Source organism: Haemaphysalis longicornis, unplaced genomic scaffold (assembly GCF_048455015.1).
Source record: "Haemaphysalis longicornis isolate Haplotype H1 unplaced genomic scaffold, Haemaphysalis longicornis Haplotype H1 scaffold_2, whole genome shotgun sequence".
Classification (NCBI taxonomy): domain Eukaryota; kingdom Metazoa; phylum Arthropoda; class Arachnida; order Ixodida; family Ixodidae; genus Haemaphysalis; species Haemaphysalis longicornis.
The window spans coordinates 140,704,176-140,726,155 of NW_027526295.1; the positions used below are offsets into that span (position 1 = coordinate 140,704,176).

At 47.6% G+C, this 21,980-nt stretch overlaps 2 protein-coding genes across 2 annotated transcripts in view; one reads left to right on the forward strand and one right to left on the reverse strand.

The window, feature by feature from the left end:
- Positions 1 to 21,980, forward strand: part of LOC144169273 (5-hydroxytryptamine receptor-like) — a 578,780-nt gene that overhangs the window by 233,491 nt on the left and 323,309 nt on the right. The window lies entirely within an intron of this gene.
- The window catches only part of LOC144168322 (sulfotransferase 1B1-like), a 114,748-nt gene continuing 105,027 nt past the window's right edge, over positions 12,260 to 21,980 (reverse strand). Inside the window, exon 3 of the mRNA XM_077697330.1 lies at positions 12,260 to 13,275. Within this exon, the coding sequence (XP_077553456.1) occupies positions 12,260 to 13,275 (1,016 nt within the window). The remainder of the gene's footprint in view (positions 13,276 to 21,980) is intronic.

The following is a 21,980-nucleotide window of genomic DNA, read 5'->3' on the forward strand; positions in this document are numbered from 1 at the left end:
AAGACGATACACTTTCCTGGGCTACTCGAACGGGAAAATTTTGGTCTGTTTGTCTGTATGTCTGTCTGTCACTAGATTCAGCCAGCCGGCCAAAGCAACACTGATGCTGCGCAATAGTCTTATATACTCACAGCCAACTCTGAACGTCTAGGTCCTATGCCAATGTTCATACATGTCAACATTGTTGAACAAGAACAAGACATTACGCAAATACAAGGCAGACAATGAATACATGAGTGATATTTGCAGTGCTCCTTTATTATAAAAATTTTTGGAGGCTGGCTTTTTGTGATAGCAAATAAACTATTACATCAACTGCAAAAACCCTCGCCTGCTCTTTTCCGCGCTACCTGTCGGAAATAAAAAAGAGCATCGAAAGGTTCCACTAGATAGGTTTCGCGCTCCGCTTCGAAGGCTCGTGGAGTAGGACAACGTGATTCTATAAACGTTGTTGTCGGGTGACTAGATTTACTCGCGTCTCCGCCCTGCGGCAGCGCTGGCATCGAGGCACCCGACTTGGAGCAGTGGAACGCGGTAAATTTAAATTCACATGAGCAGACCTCTAGCGTGTTATCTTGAGAGGAGCGAGACGGGAGAGGAACAGAATGAGAGGTGAGCGGGAAAGAGAAGGAATACATTTACTTGGCAGAGGCACCAGTCGAGTATTGTCTTGCGTCGACATTTGCAACGGAAGTAGAAGAAATGCATCCATTTTTTTTCGCTTTACAACGGCAGGAATTTTCTGTACGCGCGAACAACAGCTACGAAGACGGTTTTTAGCGCAACGGGACAATTCAGGTACAGTCCCTGGAAATTTAGGTAAGAGAAGCAATAAATTTTCAATGAGCATTTATTACAGCAGCTATTTGATTCTTAATAATACGTCCTCGGTAAACCCGGTGAGTGCGCTGCGAGGTGCACGAAGGGGGCGCCACGGTCGACCACTTTGCTGTTTTTCGCGCGCTTTCTTCGCTGCGGCGACAAACCGTTCTAATGTGAAACTGGCCCAGACGGCAAACTAGCCAAATTTCTAGGGACTATACTCCAGATGGTAACTTCAAAATTTGCGAAGCCAGCTAGGTTTTCGACTTTCAAGCCGGAAAATAAGCCACTAACGCTGACTAAAAAATGAATACCCGCCAGTGAAAAATACCACGTAACGGCGCGAGCGCGTCAGGCCTCGAACAGACTTTCTCTAAGTTAGCCAAAATGAAATAACGAAACGAAAGAAGAGACCGCAACCGCGTTTGTGCCTTATCAGCCACAAGCGGCCCGCGAAACTTCCTGCTGCTGCTCCTTCCATGCCATTGTCAAGGTGATGCGCTGGTACTTCGGGCGGGTCACAAGCAAAGCAGTTGCTTTCAATCAGCTTATTTCAGGGCGCTCGTTTATGATGCGGAAGTGGAGGGGTGGAGGGGGCACCTTCACGTGGTATTTTTCATAATCCGCAGGATTTCTTCAGTAGTCATATTAAATGCGCACGCACCTGGGATGTCGCTGAAAATACCGTAGTTCGATGCCCTTTCTGGTACCTACATATGCCTCATTGCCACTTCAATGATTGGTAAAGTACTTATCAAGTTAGATAATTAATTACAATTATCTAATCAAATCTCATTGACAAGAAATTACTGGCGCCTACTCCACTCTACTGGAAACAATATGCACAAGATGTTCCTCGAGTAACGTCATTGATCTTTTTTAAAATCTTGTGCATGATAGCCGGGACGCCCTGTGTATACATATGTGTGCGTGCGTGCACGTGTGCTTGTGCGTGTTCGTGTGTGTGTGTGTGTGTGTGTGCGTGCGTGCGTGCGCGTGCGTGTGTGTGTGTGTGTGTGCGTGCGTGTGTGCGTGCGTGCGTGCGGGCGCGTGCGTGTGTGTGTGTGTGTGTGTGTGCGTGCGTGCGTGCGTGCATGCGTGTGTGTGTGTGTATGTGCGTGTGTGCGTGTGTGTTATGATTACAAGTGTTCAAGCAAAAAAGAAGCGTCAGCTAAGAACACGAAATTCAAACACCCCGATTGAAGCGTCGTCCTGTCTTCCTGTCTATCCAGCGCTTCGTCCAGCTTCACGTTCTCGGCGGCATTGCAGTAACAATTCCTTTTTCTCCGATCCCAATACAGTTCTGCAAAATGTTTGCACATCCAAGACCGGAAAAACAGGCGGACGAATATCGCAACCTAACTGAGCAGTTGTTTCTTACTCGACATTTGTTTCTTGTTAATCTTTTCTTTCTCTATATTAACCACGTGCCATGGATATAAACGATCTTGCTGTTACGGTACTAGTTACGTGGTGGACTGACATCATCCATGCGCGACGCCATGAAATACCCAAGTACAAAACACACGCCGTAATGAATGTAGCGGAACACTCACCGAGATAAATGATACCCCTTCCCCCTCTCTGTTCGCTGTGTTCTTTCTTGATCCTTATGCTTTACGTGCTCCAGAAACAAAGTTCCCAGGGCAAACTACGCCCTACGCACCGATGGCCTGCTCGCGCACGGTCGAGCGGCCACATTGGCGCGAAGCGAAGTCGAACCGCAAAGAGAGAAATACGTACAACGAAGGAACTCAAGCATGATGTCCGCTTCACCGGCTGCAGAGAAGCCGGAAGGGTAGCAGGAACGCGGGTTCAAATTTGAATATCGCCCTGTGGGAAAGAAACATATAGAGTAACAAAACAAACTCGAACACAAAAGGGCAAATCTGTTACCCCTTGCACGTACTAACAGTGCTAATATGATTTGTTCTTATTTCTTTGCCCTTTTAAGTTGAAACAACATTTGGAGTGGGCGTGTGGGCGGGTATCGGCCGTGAGGCAGAGCGAAAGAGAACAAAACCGGATCCGCCTTTTTTCGATTTATTAGGTTCACTTATTCTCGACGCGGCCGGGTTTCCGTTCACGCAGTCCGGTCGAATGCCTTCGCAGTCTGCTCTCATCTTCCCCCGAAGGCAAACAGCAGTTCCGATAAACTAAAACGAAACGCGTATAACGCGTACGCGCATGTGTATCTGTGTGTACGCATGTGCGTGCGCGTGGTGCGCGTATGTGTGCTTCCGTGTGCTAGGAAAGAAACTCCGATGAAGTATCTCGGCGTGCAAACACCGACCGCAAGCTGCGGTGGCACGGCCTAGCGTTTCGAAGGAAGGCCGATAAGAGGTCTCAGTGCACTGAGCCGAAAGAGCAAAGTGTGTTGTGCGCAAAACGTCGAAAGTGTGTGTATGTCTGTATATATATATATATATATATATATTTATATATATATATATATATATATATATATATATATATATATATATATATATATATATATATATAAACATATATAAGACAGAATGAAAGTGGACTGTTTCTCCAAATTCTTCAACTGTTTCAATGACCTACCACATCCTCCCCTTTGCTTTCCGAGGGCCTCTGTTCTGGCAGTCTTGTGTGCCATAGGAAGCTTAAAGGAGCACTGACACCAATTTTTGGCGTTAATATTATTGCACAGTTCGCTTCCTTCACTCAACAGAATACCCTGGCTGAAATATGAGCGGCCTGCGACGCGAAGAACATAGTTCAATTGGATCGCATTTATCGCGCCGAAGGAGCAGCGCGCGGAGCGCCACTCAGCAAATGGACATCAGCGTGACATCACTTCAGGAGAGGAAAAAGAAGTGACGCGCAGGGCTCGCCAAAAACTCGTGACGTCACTTCACGCGCGCGACCCCACGAGCGGCGAGCGGGCGCAACACCCTCTCAAGCGGGCACCGGTGACGTCCGCACAAAGCGGTGACGTCAAACCGGGAGGCTGTCATATGCGCCGTTCGGGAGGAAAGCGCGGGAATTTGAAACAAACGATTTTCAAGCCGTTCAATGTAATTAACTATCGCGAACTGAAGTATTTGAAGTGCTGTTTCAGGTTCGCCAGACCATTAAGCATCGATAAAAGCCATAAAAGTGTAACATAAAATTTTCGTGTCAGTGCTCCTTTAAGAGGGTTCAACGCTGGTCGACCACTCTCGACATGTCGTAGACACTCGAGTCACGGCCCGGGGGTTAAAGAGAAGGTCCCCTTCACCCCGAGTAGTCCGAGTGGCGCTGGCTACCACCCCCAAGCACAGGAAAGAAAAATACCTAAACATAAATACCCCAGAAAGTGGAGGGGAAAATCGCCCCACCGGTAGCGTAGTCGTTATCGCACCAGACCGGTATTCTGGAGGTCGTGGGTTCGGATCCCACCTGGTGGGCATTTTTTCTCCATTTTTTTTCTCCACTTTCTTTCTTTCCAAATTCTTTATTTGCTTCAATCTTTCAATCTGCTTTAAATCTTCAAGCATAACCACGCATAAACTTGGCCCAACCATTGAAGGACTCTGGCCCAACCAAGAATTCGCTAGGCGGGACGGCCAGGTGGGACCGCCACTAGTGCAAGCTGCCTCAATTTTTTCGGAAGCCTGAAATGTTGAAAAGAAGGCGTAGAAAAAGTCTCAGGGCTGACCTTTTCCTGCTTTTAAAGCACAGCTTCACTACTTTCGTCTAGCGATTCCGCGGAGGGTGCGCAAGGTGACTTTTGCCCGAGACACACCTCCGGCGACACACCCCTGGAAGCGCATCACGTGATTCGCCGGGCGCACTGTCGGCGCTACGCGCAATGCCACGTTTTCAGTCGTTCTGAGCAAAACGAGCAGAGGTCGTTGCCACCGCTGTGGCCGAGGCAGCCGACCACCCCCGCAACCTCCCATGCATGCGGCGCTGGGTCGTCTGCAGCAAGGTGACTCGTCTCGTACCCGGCGAAGAGGAACAATGCGTTCGCCGTGAATAAACGCGTTTGCCCGGCCTCCTTTTGTGAGCATTGCACGGAGCCGAACGGCTTTGACATATGGTCGGCAATACAGCTGAATCAAAGGTTAGCCAAGCTAAACCAAGACTCAACCAGACTAAGCCAAGCTTTTGCTTTGTATATCCAAGGTTAGCTGATGTAAGCCGCAGTCATTTTTCCATTTGTTAGTTTGATTAGGTTCAGCAGCTCCAGATGGTGGGAGGGGCGGCACACACACAGCTGTAATGATTTATTGCCTGGTCCGTACTCATGACACACATTTGAAAAGTGACGGCAGCTGCGGCGCCTGCAACGTCGACACTATCACTTCGCAAGCCTGGTAACCACGCTTTCGCTTGGAGCAGATGTAGTGTGTAGAAAAGCCTTGAACGCAAGCGACTACCACGCTCGTCCTTTCTAGCTTATTTGCAAAGTTCAGTGCTCAGAGCTCCTCATTAAGTATTAAAAATGCATAGTCTTCCCTAACGTATTTTCGAAATGCGCTTATGAAGCCTCAACAGTTTAATGCTACGCACGAAACAGCCGGCCCCTACACGTGCATTGCACAGCGGGAAATAAAACGGCTGTCTTCCATTTCTTTCGTTGCTGTTTTGTATAACACGAATTGGTTTTCTGCGCCCAACGCATTAATTTTTCTGCACCGTCACAAACGTCTGAGTAGGAGGTTTGGGGGTGTTTGGGAGGCTCACAAAGTTCGCGTGCATATATTTTTCGGGCTTTCTGTCATACACTCCCTCCTTTACAAATCGGATTTCGTTGTGGCTGCGTGCAAGAAGGTGCATATCAGCTGACACGTTGTTTATTCACTTGCAAACACAATGAGAAGGTTGTGCTCGCCCACGCGAAACAGCGCAGGCAACGTTGTCCAGAGTACTCGAAGGCAGCTTTTGTGCCCCGAGCTGCTATCGTAACCATCGTTACCATAAGGAATTGGCTCTGAACCCGAACTGTTATGACATGATTACATTGTTTAATGGTTAATATACTCGTTAGCGGACGCAATGACTAGTATACGTGCCGGTAGGCCCTATAAGAAGAATCTAAACCGATTAATATGTCCAAGCAGCTCTCCATTGTTTTCCAACCCCTTCAGGCCTTAAAGGAGCCATGAAGAGAAAACAAAAGTTTGTTTTATTCGAAAGATTAGGTGTTTCATGGTACCCCAAGCGCTTTCCCGGAAGCAAATGATGCTTTATTCACTGAGAAATAAGGCAATTTAAGCCAAAATTTTAAATCTCCCGCTAAAATTGCACATTTTGTCACGTCAACAATGGCGTCATACGAGCCGGTCCATGAAACAGATACTTAGTATGTCGACTCCATATAGCACCCACACGCGGGAGTCGACCGAAACGGCGGCCATTTTAAAAATACTAGTAAAACCTAGTGCACCCGTAGCCCTAGTCATGGAGTCGCCTGATCCGGAGAACAAAACTCTCGCCGAGGAGCTCGGGCTTGCATTTAACAACCTCGCACCACTTGAACGCTCAATGCTTCTAAGTGCACGAGCGGCAAGAGTTGTGGGATACGCGGTGGACGGGAAAGCGACCATTCCGCGATAGCCACAACAGACGAACGCCCAGCCGTCGGCACCGCTGCCTCGTCAGCCCCGTCGCGACGGACGAATACAGACTGGTACGTATGTGCCGTATTTTCAATTTCAGTAGCAGTATCGCTTATGCAAGTTGGCCGGTGTCGTGTATGGAAAGCCGTTCGCTCGAGCTCTCTGCTCCGACCAGAAATGTTCGAGGGTCAATGCGCGGTGTGTATGGCAATTTTTTTCCCCAAGGTCAGAGCACTTTTACGGCGATTTGACGAAGTCGGCGACGAGCGCCAGCATGTCCGGGTCCCTGCCGTAATCACTTCCTCGGAAATGAAGCGAGCCCACTCGTACTTCCTTTAGCTCTCTTTCTCCTCCGTTTTCAAAGTTCGCAAAACGTAGCCACTTGCTTCGCCGAGGTTCGTCGTTGGGCAGCACATGAAAGCAGATCTCACCGGCGGGGATGTCGCACTCCCTCGACGACTTGCCCGTACTTCATGGGCATTTCAAAACGCAGCAACGAAATTTCATTGTAAATACTCGAACAAACTTAAGTTTTCAGTGGTTGTAAACTGTAAACGAGCTCGTAACGACAGCAGCAAGCCAACACGACCTCCACGACCTGTGCGACGAGTGGCACTATCTCGTTGCTGCTCTGTGTTCCTTTCTCCCCTTGTTTCTATTTTTACCTTTGCTGGTTGGCGATATGACGGCCAACCTCCTGTGAAGGGATTACGATACCAAGCAAGGTCGCGGCTGTGCGTGCTTGGACGGTTCGTTGGCCCCGAAGAGCCTTGAACCAGAAAATTCGTCTGCGCGACGGTGGCGACGGCGAGATGTCGAGTTCGGCTGGCGGTAGTTTCCTACGCATTGGCATACACGCTTGCGTGTTCGTTCGGAACTTCAACCGTTTACTCCACCGTTCTTTGTCATAAAAAGAATGTGCAGTATGTTTCACGGGCATTTAGCTCGCTATGCAAACTGTAAGCCCTGCCTAACATGCGTTTGCTTTTGCCGGCCTCCGCCAATCGCAGAGCATTCTCGAGTGACATAGGTTCTGTTGCGGAAAATGAACTGGTGGGTCACATGGTCATTTCCTTTTTTCCTAATTACGTAGCTTATTTGAGCGAAGTTTGCGTTATAAGTGGTGTCGATATGGATCTAACGAGGCAATTTTTTTAATGAACCAAACTTGTGTTTTCTCTTCATGGCTCCTTTTAGAACAAATCCTGGCCTATTCGGGGTGGCGTTCCCCGAAATTAAGAAAATTACTCTTGCACTCCTGTCCTGGAATGAGGACCCCGCCAAGTAACCAGCTCAATTTTACTGTTAAAGATTTTTCCACTGCTTCCTCCTTTTCTTCTTCCTCCTCCTCCTCTTGAGTGCAGTTTTACTATAACGCATATCTCAATATTATGAAGATATGGCTGTGGGAAATTTACGGTAAATATCCCTCCAGGTCTGAACAAAAGTACTGTTACTGTTTTTTACTGTGCACGGGACTAGCATGCGCGCACTTGCGTTCATCTGCGTGCACACGGCCGTGTGTGTGATTGTGCGTGCGTGCGCGTGTCTGCTGTGTGTGAGTGCGCGCTAGTGTGCGTGTGCCTGTGCGTGTGTGCGTGCGTGTGCATGTTTGTGTTTGTGCGGGTGCGGGTGCGAGTGCGTGTGTGCGCGTGTGCGTGTGCGCGCGCGTGTATGCGTGTGTGTGTGCGTGCGTGTGTGTGTGCGTGTGTGTGTGCGTGTGCGTGTGTGTGTGTGTGTGTGCGTGTGCGAGTGCGTGTGTGTGTGTGTGCGTGCGTGTGTGTGTGTGTGCGTGCGTGTGATACAATAGAAACATGTTATGGCGGTGCACCTGCTCACATGATGGAAACCGACTAGCTCTAGCTCCGCTCCGTACTGACATTTTGTGGGTAGAATTTTTTTCCGAGTACCCCCACAGCCAGGACCGTGTAACGCCCTGCATTTCTACAAAAATGCAGATAATGCGGAAGTTCCACCTGTAATCGTTATAATAGCGTAAATGAACGTAACTGGACGAACGAATTTGAAAAACAGAGAAATTACAAAAATATAAAGAGACTACGAGAAAGGGCGAAAGGTGTAACGCCGTCATGTCCACAATAATGCATATTTCGGGAAAGTTCTACCTGTAATCGTTATAATAGCGCGAATGGAGCTAATTGGTCAGACGAAATTGTGAAAAACTAAAAACATGAGAAATATAAAAAAAATCTGGAAAAAGGCGAACCGTTCCACAATAATGCAGATTTACCGAACGTTCAACCTGTGATAGTTATCATTGCGTAAATGGAGATAATTGGTCGGACAGGATTTAAAAAAACCAAAAATTTGGCTATAAAGACCGCCCACTCAGGGTAAGCGGCATAAGAATGCTACGCGTTAGTAGACAATTCTGTGAATTTCTGGAGAATTTTTTTACACTCCTTATTGACTTGGTATAAGGATAGAAAAGCAGTAATGAAAAATGGGTGTGCCATTCCTAGGTCACTATGATTTGGTTTACACCTACAAATATTAGGCAAGGTAGAAACCGCGCCTACTTTATCAATGAAGTGGTTATGGCGCTGTTCCCTGTATAAGAGCACAGCCTGCGAGCTTGAACCGACTGCATTATTGGTATCGTACTCAATTGCTAACGTTTTGCTCAATAAGCATGCATACTGGTTATAAGCCTGATATAAAACCATCGCGCGCCTATACACAGAGCAGGTCATTTGGAGCACATCCTGCACTTTTTGCGGCCATAGTGTATCTCATCATACTTTCATGCCATGGCAACGTAAAGTTATGTGATACGATACTTTGGAGCGTTCCACAAAGTTGCGAAACCTGTTTAAGCGTGTCCTTACACACGATTACCGAGTATCGTAATACCTTCTGCCAAAGCCCACAGCCCCGAAGACCGGGAATTTGTTTTCGTCTTGCATTTTCGTTGTTGTCGGTTACTAGCAGCTGGCTGTTCCCTTTCTTTGAATGATTGCTGAATACACAAGCTGACGCCTAGCTCCGACTCTTCGCGCTGCGCACAGGACCGGCTTCGCAAGGAATGGGCTACGCCAGCAATGTTTTTTTTCCGTAGCGGTATACAAAACTAAACTTTGACTCATGGCTTGAGCTAGTGTATTCTATTTTAAGTCTATTAATGTGAAAAAAAGTAACGCACACGCAAAATCTGGTGCGGACAACAACCGAAGTGAACCGAGCGCAAAGAAACACGAGGGAGCCCAAGCCCGAGTGAAGCAGACAACCATTGCGAGAATCCCTAAGCCGACACGTCACGGAGATGCACTTCGCAGCGCCGTCCGTGGCGGCGCTCAGCGCCAACTGCATCATCTCTCTTACTGCCTCCCTCTCACAATTTTTCGATGCGTCGCCGGCATCGCGGTCACCTCCAAGGAGCGCCCTTCTCATGAGACTTTCCTTAGGCGCTGTTCCGTTCGTCGCTAATCGGAAACATACGACATTTGCGCGGGAGGTTCAAACACGATTTGCAAAAACATGCTCGCTGCTCCCCCGTGCGTGGCTAATCCGAACTTCGTGATATTTGCGCCGGAGGGTCAAGCCCAATTTGCAACGACACACTGGCCGGCGCCGGCGACGTGCTGCGAGATACCAGCAGAGTAGCGCGAGCGGCCGTACGTTCGCTGCTCACGCGATCACTTACCGAGACGCTACAGATATGCGCCGTGACCGAGAAGGCTGCAGTTCGTGCTACGCAGAAATTTCAAACTAATGCGTACAGTAATCGTTAGTCCATTTTCCCTTGCTTTCGAAGACAAAACGAACAAAAAGGGGTAGCATTTTTTTATTGTTCCAACTGCATGAAGCTTTTAAATAATCCTTGACAAATATACCGCTTTGAGCTTCACTTTTTGTATTATTTTAAAAAGTTTGAATAATATTAACAACTATATCGTGTTTTTTTTTTTTTTTTTGCAGCCACACCCTACTTTTGAGCTTGTTGGCGAGCTATGCCATGGACAAGTGGACCGACGTAACCCGTCACATGACCATACGCGCGATTAATCACGGCTCGCCTAGCCACTATAGCACCAGATTTGTCTCTAGTGTATGTTAGTATGAAACTCTATGATGTGTGGGGACGAGATTAAAAAGTCTCAAAGAGAAGCTCACGTCGTTGGTTCGACAGGCACCGCCATCCTTAATGCCTGCGCAATCTTCCTGCCAACGTAGTGACGCTATACACATCATGATGTTGCCCTACTGTCCGTCGCATAGCTCGGACTGCATATTCATCCAATGTTAATGATTTTTTCTTCGGAAATCTGCGTGCAGAGGTTGAAAAGACGATTTTTCTTGGGGAAGCCCACAAGGGGAGAGTAAGTTTTTGCGAAGGAAAAAAATCAACATCGACCGCAAATGAAACCGTAGACAGGAAAGCTATACACAATTCCTAGAAACACTTTAGGTAAAGAAAAATTTTTCTGTTCTCGGATTCGAATCACGGACCACCGCTTAATTAAGAAAAGCCGCTATAGAGGTTATTCAAAATTTAAACATTTTGTGGGTTTTATGCACTGAAGTTACCCCTGGGCATTGGGGAAGTCCGTAGTGGAGGGTTCCGGACTAGTCTCGGCAGCCTGGGGGTCTTTAACGTTGGCCGAAATCTGGACACACGGGCAAGCTCCAAAGAAAATCTAAGAACGCCTGCCCCAGATTACAGGAGGTCCCGGGTTCGCATTCTGAACCACGGGTAATTCTTCTTCAACTGCGAAGTTTCTGGCACAGCTGTTAACTTTCCTGTGTAGCCGCACGGCTGAATTTCTGGTGGATGTAAAAAGAGATCCTTTTTTAAGATAAAAAAAAGATTCAGAACGAGTGACGGCACACGGTTGCATGGAGGAGAAGAGGGGTGCCTGATCTGCGGGCCGTGCGCACAACGTGGCCTATCAACAGACGCTTGGCCACAGATATGGCGGCGCACATTTGGTTGCCTGCATGCATTCCACGCAATGGAATACCGAGGATAGGTTGCGCTAGGCAACTGTCGTTATTTCCAAGCGGCAAGCGATTTTTTTCCACCTTCCCGTCGGTTGAAACAGCCCGGTACAGAGCAGCACGACATTGCTACTCTGACTGGGGGCTTTAAAACTCACTCTCAGCGTGTCATACAGCCGCACTGCGCTTCGAAAATCCTGACTTATCAAAGAGCGCCCGGGCGGCAACACAGGGCCACCAAGATGTCAGCGCCCATGGGTCTTTCGGGGTTAAAGAAATGTCATGTGAGGCGGTTTGACTAATGGCCGCTGCCGGCGGCATACAACAATGACAGAAATGACTGGCGATACTCTGAAACTCCATCCAGTTGCCGGAGGAGTAATAATTTTTGTCCATAGAAGCGTTTGGTGCGAAATATGGCTCCACGTGCTTTCCGTTTATATTCCGTATAGCACTTCGCATATATGGAATTTATACGAGCCATGATTTGGCGTTTATGGTGGTCGTACAGAAACAAAACGAATCTCAAAATTTGTTGACGAAACACCGTACTGGATTTTCAAGATTTTCGGATACATATTCATGTGTTTATTCCAGCAGTGAGTCAGAAAAGGTGAAAAATTTGGTATTCCCTTAACTACGTATGTACGAAATGTTTCAAGAGAGTAATCATATTTATTGTCCTAAAAAGTCATAAAATAATAACAATAATTATAAATTGCATTTATTTACGTTTTCAGAGACATCCCCTAGACACTAATGCCTGTTAAAATTTCTTGGTCATTTCATGTCATCTGGGGAGGGGCGGCCGCCACCACCCCTATCTCCCCCCCTCTAATCTGCCACTAGACAACGCACGATACCTTGAATAAGCACTGACTTCCAGAGGACGATAATTGATGAGTTCAGAGGATGCCATATCTCTTCCAGACGTCAATAAAGTCAGTGCCTTCGAGCCTGTCATATATTTTTGCCTCCATCTTCGCGTTCATTTCTGGAGTGAAGTGCTCCTTCCATTCGCCCACGATGCCATTTCGAATAAAGCCTGTCTTTTTAGGATACTTCCTTGCGGTCTCGTGGAAGTGTCTAAGCCCAGGACCGACATCCTCTTCACTGCTCAGTGGCTCGGAAAGGAATGCCCTTATGGCAACATTCGTCTTGGCCTTCATGTACTCCATGCTACTGAAACGGATGACACGGTCCAGCACTTCTGGCCTTTCCACAAGTGTCCGGTGGTACTTTTGTCCAAGAAATGCCGCTAATTTTAAAATTTCAGTCCTGGGATCAGCCTTGAGGTCTTCATAGTGCATGAACAGAATGTTGGAGTCTTGACCACGGGTATACCACGATAGGACATGGTCAAAGTAGTCTCCGTAATCGACTTCTCCATTTATGTAGAGATCAAAGTAGTCTTCGAACTTGCCTTCAGCGAAGTCGTACGCGGCGAAACTTTTCGTGTGGTAAAAATAAGAAACGCAGAGGTCCTTTGGGTTTCTGAAGACGCAAACATACTTAGCGTGGGAACTTCTGGGGGCGATCGCGTAGGGGAGATTTGTCTTGATCAGTCCAGGGCGCTTCATCTTTACCGCGTCTTCGGCGCCGAACATATCGAGAAAAGGCGTGCTCTTGAAATATTCCAGCGCGTTCGGAGGGGGAACTCCGTCGTGAAAAATGAGGTAGCCGATGTTCCGCAGCCATGTCGTTCCGCTCTTTGGATACGTGGCAAGGAAGACGTCATCAGGTCTCGGCTTGTACTGCAGTGCGGAATAAAAAAGCTTCGGTGAGACGTAACGGTTCAGCCTGAACCCGGCGACGTTTCGATACAAAGGACCTCGGGGAGCTCTTACATCCATATTCACAGTGCTTAAGCAACTTTCTTGTACACCGTTGTCTTTCGTATCTTGTTGGCGATTCCCGGGACCTGTGGAGAAAAACAGTAAATTTAAGATGGAGGATTCAAAATCTGGCGGCGGCAGTCATTCCCTAACACCAAAACAGAGACATCTTCATAGACGCGGAGAATTGAAGCTAAAGTATTTTACAGCCACAAGGTACGTTGGTAACCTAGATAGTTTTCCTTTGGCAAGTTTTTGGCCGCAAATAAGCAACCGCGTTCCGTCTTGTCACGTCCAATTGCCCTATAATCCCTATTTGTGAACAAGAATTTGCTTCCAAACAACTGATGAAAGGGTTCTGTTCAAAGAGGCACTATAAATGGCATCAAAGTGACTCTGTATCGAGACAACGTTTTATTGAATTCTGGACTGCAACCAGTAAGATAAATGGGGCGATACTGGTTATGTATCTTGATTGGTCGTTTTTATTAGCCCAACCATATTTAATCAACGAATTCGTCAGGACCAACCACGTATTTATCGCAACAGATCCGCAGAAGTACGAAACAGTGTATTTGATCGCTTCAGCAGCATGTAGTCACTCCGAAGTTCCCCAAAGCTACTGTCATGTGACAAAGAATTGAAGCGCTAGGACAATGGGACAAGCGAGTCAACACACACAAGGCGCTACTTCCAACAGTTTTATTAGTAGACGAATACACATATATATACACATGAACACTGGCCCACGTCATAGTACAATTTCATCAGTGAGCCAGTGTTCATGTTCATATCTATGTGTGTATTCGTCCTCTAATAAAAGTGCTGGAAGTAGCACTTTGTGTGTGTTGACTCACTTGTCCCATGGTCCTAGCGCTTCAATTCCTTGTCATGTCCTACCAAAAGGCCCAAACCAGCAACCTCGTCTACAGTCATGTACTAAACCAATGCCGCTTTAGAAGACTGAAATAGTGCATCACGTATGAGGTAGTTATGGATTTTAGCTGTAGAACACGGATTAAGAAGTAGAGATAACGGATATATAACACAAGCTGCAGAAATCACAGCAGCGAATTAGCTATCCTTCGGCAACTTTCCCTCACCTCCTCTCGCACATTTCTTCAACATCGACCCATCCGTCTTAAACCTAAAGCCCCCCAGCCCGCTACGTTCTACCTGCATAGGAGTCTCACAGCGGTCGATTTTGGCTCCTGCCCTCTTTAATGTGGCGATGAACCGCGTAGCCCGAACTCTTGAACAGAACACTGCCGCCCGATTCACGCTTTATGTGGACGATATTTTCGTTGGGACCGAAACTGCTGATTATGACTGCAAAGGAATTATGCAAGCATAGTTGCAAGCAGCAGGCCTAAGCTTGGAACATACGCTGTCCCAATTCCAGCTACAGCTATCCTCCAGAAAGAGAGAACTGCTCAGCGTCGGTGGTAAACGTGACACAAATAATGCATAAGTTATCTCTTTTCAAGTCACTCTGAATTCTACAGTGGTTCCATTCGACTGCTGAGGGTTTCAGTCAGCTGCTGTAATAGCTCAAAACAGTGAATAGCTTCACTTGGGAAAACCTGGCGTTCCCCCTTACACCTAGTTACACTGATCTCGGAGCACACCAAGCCGCCTATACCATGCTCGCTCGTTCCGTGGCACATGGGCGCTTGAACTACGGCTTACCTGTTTATGAACTACGACAGACACATAATAGTGCGCTCCCCACTGCATGAATCGGCACTTTCTCAGTGTGATACTCTCCACGAAGCAGTTGCCTTTCCTCCTCTCACCAACCTTATCGAATAGGCGAAACTACGCTTGCAATATTGTCTGGACCATTCCCCACAAGTAAAAAGACTGCAGTAATCACACCACCTAAACAGCGAAGCAGAGAGCACGGATTTGCCGCCAGCAATTCCTGCTTTGGATCGCTCCTCGATCAGAATTCCCCGTCAACGCCAGAGCCGGTGTGGTAAGCGAACACTACGCGAAAAATACGTTCGCAGGCTCGCAGATGACAAGGCAGGCGACGAAGCTGACATCTAAACCGATGTGTCTTGGAATGGAGTGACTGTATCCATGCCTGGCCATCCAGAGGCTGACCGGAATTGAATATATCTCGGCACATATTCTAACACATACGACCTCGCACAAGTAGAACTGCATTCTGGGAGCCACCTCGCAAATCTATAAGTCCCTCCATCTCCCCACTAATAGATTGCGCATCATCATGAATTCATACCTCGCTGTTCCAGAACTCAATCGTACGTTTTTCCGGAACACGACAGCAACAAATATCCTGATCATTATACGAGACCTACGCATGAAAGGCTTTCAAATTCGCATTGTTTGGACTCCGCTTCATACTTCCTCCACATAAGGCAACCATCTGGTTCACGATGCTTCCAAGATAGAGGCTACAATCGACTCCCGCGGTGCCCACACCACCTCAAAAATGAAAGGGGCAAGCGCTTGCAACATGACGCCCCGGTTGGCATCTCAGCCCCTCTCAAGCCTTTCTCGCGTCCGGGCGAGACATTCCGCAATAATTCATATGCGAATGCTGCGCATACGTAAGTGGACAGCCCCAACAGGTTCTTAATTGCGCCGATGCCCTCACTGTAATTGTGATGTCATACCAAATCTCCTCCACTGAATTTGGCTTTGTCCTGTAATCGCCTGTAACCGTCCCTTGCTTTTAACTGTACGTCTTGCACCAGTGACTGAACAGGGGCGTATTATTCGTGTCCGTGACAATCCCGCTCCTTTAGAAGTCATCACCCAGTGCGACCTTCTAAATGGTTTTTACAATACTGGTGTAGCAGTCTGGCCGACTATCCAGAACTGACCATATCTATCCACGTTCAATGTATAGTGTGAACTGTGCTTTTTTAGGTGCCAACGACTGACTGAATTGTGCTTTTTATGAATAGGACCCCAAGACTGAAAGGGTGTACATAGTGTGAATTGTTGCCTTTTCCTTCCTCATCCTTCTCCCCCTTCCCAACTCGGGCGCAGTGCCTGATCAATTCTTGTTTATAATAAAGTGTTTCACTCACTTGCCCGGCTCTGAGTGCACGCAGAACCGAGTGCAAACTGAATGCACGCATATCCTAAAAATCTGTTGTAAGCTGAAGGATTCCGAAACTGGGAAACTAATGCAGAAGTCACGGTAGTGGGTTCATGTGCTCTGGTAATAGACGGACACCAAAGCGAAGAGCATCGAGTTTTTGTGATCGTTATCAAAGGTAATAACGAAGTTTAATTCAACGACATATATGGGCTGGCTCGCCATATAAGGCTCTACTTGATGCCATATATGGCCTCATTTGCTGGAATATATGGGCTAACCACGCCATATATGACCCTATTTGCACCCATACATTGCGTCCGGTAGCCTTATATGCAGACATGTATGTTTACATATGGCCGCAAATTATTTATATCTGGGCCATATATGGCATTTTCGTAAGTATTTTCTGCCTCTTCCCTCCTCAAGCTTACCGGCCGTGATTAGCTTTCACGTTTTTTTGCGCCTAGCAACGACGTAGAGGGTTATGCTGTTATTCAGCTGTGAAGACAGCTGCACTGAAAGGTAGCAAAACTTACCTCCTTCAAGGTCTGGCCTTGCTCAGAAAAAACACACCGTCAGTGCTTTGTGAGGCAAAAGGCTGTGCGGCCGGTTGAGTTTAGTACCTTGAGTTTCGAAAGTGTCGTCGTATACACCTCCACTGTTTGGAGATTCCGCCACGCGCGCTTCCTCGATCCTCCTCTCGGCTCATTGAAAAACTCGACTGCCATACGCGCTTTTAAAGCCGACAGCGCCGAATAGCAGCGCACCATTCAGGTTACGCACACAGCTGCACCTGTGTTTCCATTGATTGATACTTGAAGCCACGTGTTCTTTCCATTGCAGAGCAAGGGTTGAAGGTTAGCTGGCTTTCGGACCCGTTATTACACGTTTTCCTGAAGTATTCGTAACGTGCAGCACCGCACCTACGCACGCAAGCAAGCACACACAAAGCAGCTGGAAACGATGTGCGTGTTTTTGTATTTTCGAAGCACTGGAGAGATATTACGAAAAAATAAAGAAATGACTTGACAACATCACAACACGAGTGCCTCCAATAAAATGTACTTGGGAGTAGTCAATTACCACCGTTCAATGCGAGATAAGGTTTCGACACATTATGTGTAGATCGGCTGCAGTTTCACCTGTTGCTTGTCTTTCGGCGTAGACTCAGGGATACCGCTGCGTAGTTGATGGGGTTCAAGGGGGAGGGGCGGCGGGAGCGGGGGGGGGGGGGGTTCGACTAGCTTCTTTTTCGGGCTACTTAAACCCGAAAATTTTGTCTGTCAGCCTGTACGTGTGTGTGTGTTCCTCAATTTCAACCACCCAGAGAAAAGGAAAAAGAATCCTGAAACGAGAACCTTATATAAAAGGAATCCTTTGCAAACCATTAGACCTGCTAGCAGACTTCAAACCTGTCAGCATTGTTGACCGAGAAAAAAAAGCATTAGGCATATTTGAGGCAAGAAAGCAATACGTAACTGATACCAGGCAGAGTTCTTTAATTAAAAACAGATGTGCGCTTGATTTTTGCGCCAGCAAATAACAAAAAAACGATTAATAAAACCGGTTCAGGGGCGGTGCTAGTTGACCGGTCTCTGAACCTCCCTAAATATAAACCCCCGCTGAAGTCGAGAGGAAATCCGCCGCCGGGATAGCGCAGTTGGTAGCGCATGCGGAGGTCATGGGTTCGATTCAAGTTCCTGATCACCGCAGATTTTTTCTCGACTTTGATTTCTTTATTCCTGTGTGATACAAAAATGTTTGTGTGTGTGTGAGTGAGTGAAATACTTTATTAAGGACGAGAGGCCATGAGGCCCTGTGGGGAAGTGAGGATGGCGGAGGGGGAGCAGAAAGGGAGAGGTCACAATTCATCACAATTCACACAGTGTACACACTTCTAGTTTTAAGGTCCTATTCACAAGATTCACATTTCACTCTGTCAGTGGCACAAAAATGCACAGTTTGCACTGTTGACATTGGTCGTGGATGGGAATGGCCAGTCCGGGAAAGTCTGTCAGACCGCTATACCAGCTTGTACAGACCGTTTTCAAGCGCGTACTGGGTAATTATTTCTAGAGTATTGGGGTCTTCACGGACACGACTAATGTGTTCCAGTTCAGTCGTGGGTGCAGGACCCACAGTTAGCAGTTGACGGCGGTTACGGGTGAATATAGGACAGACCCAAACTAAGTGGAATAGATTTGGTATGGCATTACTATTGCAGTGGGGGCATCGGTGCAGTTGAGAGCCTGCCGGGGCTGACCACTTATGTACAATGTGTGGTGTGTACGATGCATTTGCATACACTTTATTGGCAAATACCTCGCCCGAACGTGAAAAGGGCTTGAGAGGCGCAAGGATGCCAACCGGAGTTTCAGCTTGCAAACGCTTACTGCTTTCTTTTTTGAGGAGACGTAGCCGGAGTTGCCAATCTGCTTGGAGAGAGGGGACGGGCGTGGCGGTCGCCGTGGGAGGTGATAGTAGCCTCTCCCTGGCTGCGTCGTGAGCCATGCGGTTGCCTTCTGCGCCGGAAGTATGTCCCGGAGTCCAAACAATGCGAATTTTGAATCCTTCAATTTGTAGGTCTCGTATCGTGGTCAGGATATTTGTCGCCGTGATGGTGGGGAAAAATGGACGGTTCAATTCCCGGACAGCAACATAAGAATCCGTGATAATGCGAAATGTCTTCGCGCTAAGATGGGCGGAGTGGTCATAAATTTGCCGGGTGGCTGCCAGAATTCCCAGAAGTTCTACTTCTTCTGCAAGGCCGTATGTGTTGGAAATTTGCCGGGATCCATTCAATTCTGGCAGGTCTGTAGATGTCCAGGCAATGGCCGCCATCATCCCACTCAAAGACGCGTCGGTGTAAATGTCAATTTCGTCGCCTGCCTTGTCATCTGCGAGCGTGCGAACGTATTGTTCGCGCGGATTGGGCGTCGACGTGGAATACCGATGGAGGGGCGTTCCCACGGAGGAATTGCTGGCGGCAAATCCGTGCTGTCAGAGTCGCTATTTAGGCGGTCCCATTTCTGAAGTCTTTTTCCCTGTGGCGAATGGTCCAGATGATATTGGAAACGTAGTTTGGTCTCTTCAATGAGATTAGTGAGAGGCGGAAGAGGAACTGCTTCGTATCTACCCGGGTGAATGAGGGGAGGCCACTAATCACCCGTAGTAGGTGCCGATTCATCTTGTGAAAAGCATTAACATGTGACTGTCATAGCTCATAGACCGGGAAGCCGTGTGTGTGTGTGTGTGTGCGTGTGTGTGTGTGTGTGTGTGTGTGTGTGTGTGTGTGTGTGTGTGTGTGCGTGTGTGTGTGTGTGTGCGTGCGTGTGCGTGTGCGTGCGTGAGTGCGTGCGTGCGTGCGTGTGTGTGTGTGTGTGTGTGTGTGTGTGTGCGTGCGTGCGTGCGTGCGTGCGTGCGTGTGTGTGTGTGTGTGTGTGTGTGTGTGTGTGTGTTATTGAGGAAGCAGAAGCTCACCAAATACCAGGAGCTGTATGGGGAAATACACCATCCCGTTGGGTTTTCAGCTTGCCGATTCAGCTTGTCAATTTTCAGCTTTAAATTGACGCTCCAAAAATAATGGGCGGCCTTAGATTCCAGAACAAGTAAGGCACGGTTGGTTCAGAAGAGGATCTCTCTAGGTTGGAGAGGATAATGTCAAAATATCGTGATGAACTGGAGACGAGTGCACCGTGGTGTTTTCAAAGGAGGTAGTGAGGATCTTACACAGTGATCTCACGAGGACCCAGACACAATAGATGGGCCAGTTATGCGAACTCGCTTGACATGCTCAAGCGGTGTATATCTTACTCCCACCACAATTGTAGAATGAGAGATAGAGGACGTTATTGTGCTTGAATTTTTGGGAGGCTTCCTAGTCCTTGAAATGCGCGGCTGGTTTTGGCACTGGCTGTTCAGGGGACCTAGATGCTCTGGTCGGCGATATAAATGGGCTGATCAAGACGCCCTCCTTCTGCCCAACGGAAGAATCGAAGATGGGGAAGGTCGAAGTTTCTGTGGTACCTTTGGTCATACTTGAGGCCTTTGACGAAGCAATGTGTGTGTGCTCAACAATACTGTGCGTGCTCTATGCCTTTACGACTGTTCTTAGACATTACACTGGTTCCCTATTATTTGTGACAATCGCATGAAGATAAGTGGGCGAGCGACGGCTAGTGTTTTTTGGTTTTTGGGGACCGCTAAATCTTAATGGCTGTGAACACCAGTTAGACTTAGCAGCCAATGGTAGCCATACCTTCCGTTACTGCACCACCCCATGTGCAGTAGGCGCTTAATGGAGAACTTGGATCGAGCGATGAGGTTTCTGTGACCCAATACTCCTTCATCTCTGTCACCGCAAAGTAGCGAATCAGAGGCGCGACTTTCCAAGCGTACATTCAACTTTTCCTTTAATTCTGCTGACTCTCTCCATCATGATCAAAGTCATGGTGAGGTGTGGAATCTCCCGGATGTTGACACCACGGCGTCACGTTCCCGCCGTACCTGTGACAACTACTTTGGATTTTAACCGCTGATGGAGTTGAAACGACCACTCTTCATGTGTACAGGACTTCTCTAGCGGGAAAAATCCTAACGAGCTTTTTGTATAACTTTACGAATAAAATCAATTACCGGTAAAAGAAAAGGCGAAAGCAACCTCTCCACCCAGCTCCCCATGCTAGAGGAGAATTGAAAACCAAACCTTCTGAAATCGACGTTCGGCAATGACTCGTCTATAATTGAAGCGAAGAAAAACAAATTGATTCGCAAGACTTAGGACTGCCGTTCCCATTGAACACATCCCCATAGACAATCTCGAAAGGGCGCTGGAGAGCGAATTGCAGCTAAAAGCAGCGCTAGGAATTTCTAGGCCATCCTGCCGTATGACTTAGCTGATATTATCCGGAGAGGACCAGGAAATGTCACGAGCTAACATGAATGCTCGGAATGGTCTGAGCACACCCAGGAGGCTTCGGACATCGCACGTACATCATGGATGGCTCGGACATTAACGTCCATATCATTGAAGTTCCACCAGCAATACATAATTTGCTAAAACAACAAACCCATTTCCGTCTCGGCTAGCCATCCTGCTCTTTAACAGAAACGAAATATTTGTCTGCTGGCAAACGTGGTTGTTGCTACAGCAACGTAGCTGCCCGATGCCGTTGTGAGCTTTCCTGCTGCTTTTTGCCGCACAGACAATTATCCTGCAGGAGACAGATCACTGGCAGATCCTAACAAGGTGAGAGGTCGTCAGTGCAATGTAGCGGGCAGGTGAAATATAAAAAAACTTTCAACGTACCTAGCTCTTTCACTGTGGCTTGGCACATTGCAAGTCGCGCACGAAAACAATTTATGATGACCTCAAGTTCACTTATCACCTTTCCCCAACTTTGTTAAGACCAGAATGAACCCGTTTCATTCTTACAACTGGTGTGTGCTATCCTCAAACAGAACTTCCTGCACAGCCATCGTTTGTGTTTTAAAGGTCATAATTTCGCTCTCACAACTTCATTTTCTCTTATTTTGTCACTCAGACGTTTATTGATACGAAATGGCTTCCTTGATATTCGTCTAGAGAAACCGTTAGCACACCCGCGCAGCGGGTGGTCACTTTGTAGATTTTATGTAATCAGAATACATTACGCTGTGGTGGTACGTGATCCTTAGGATTTTGGGTTCGCTGTTAAGGTTATATGACCACAT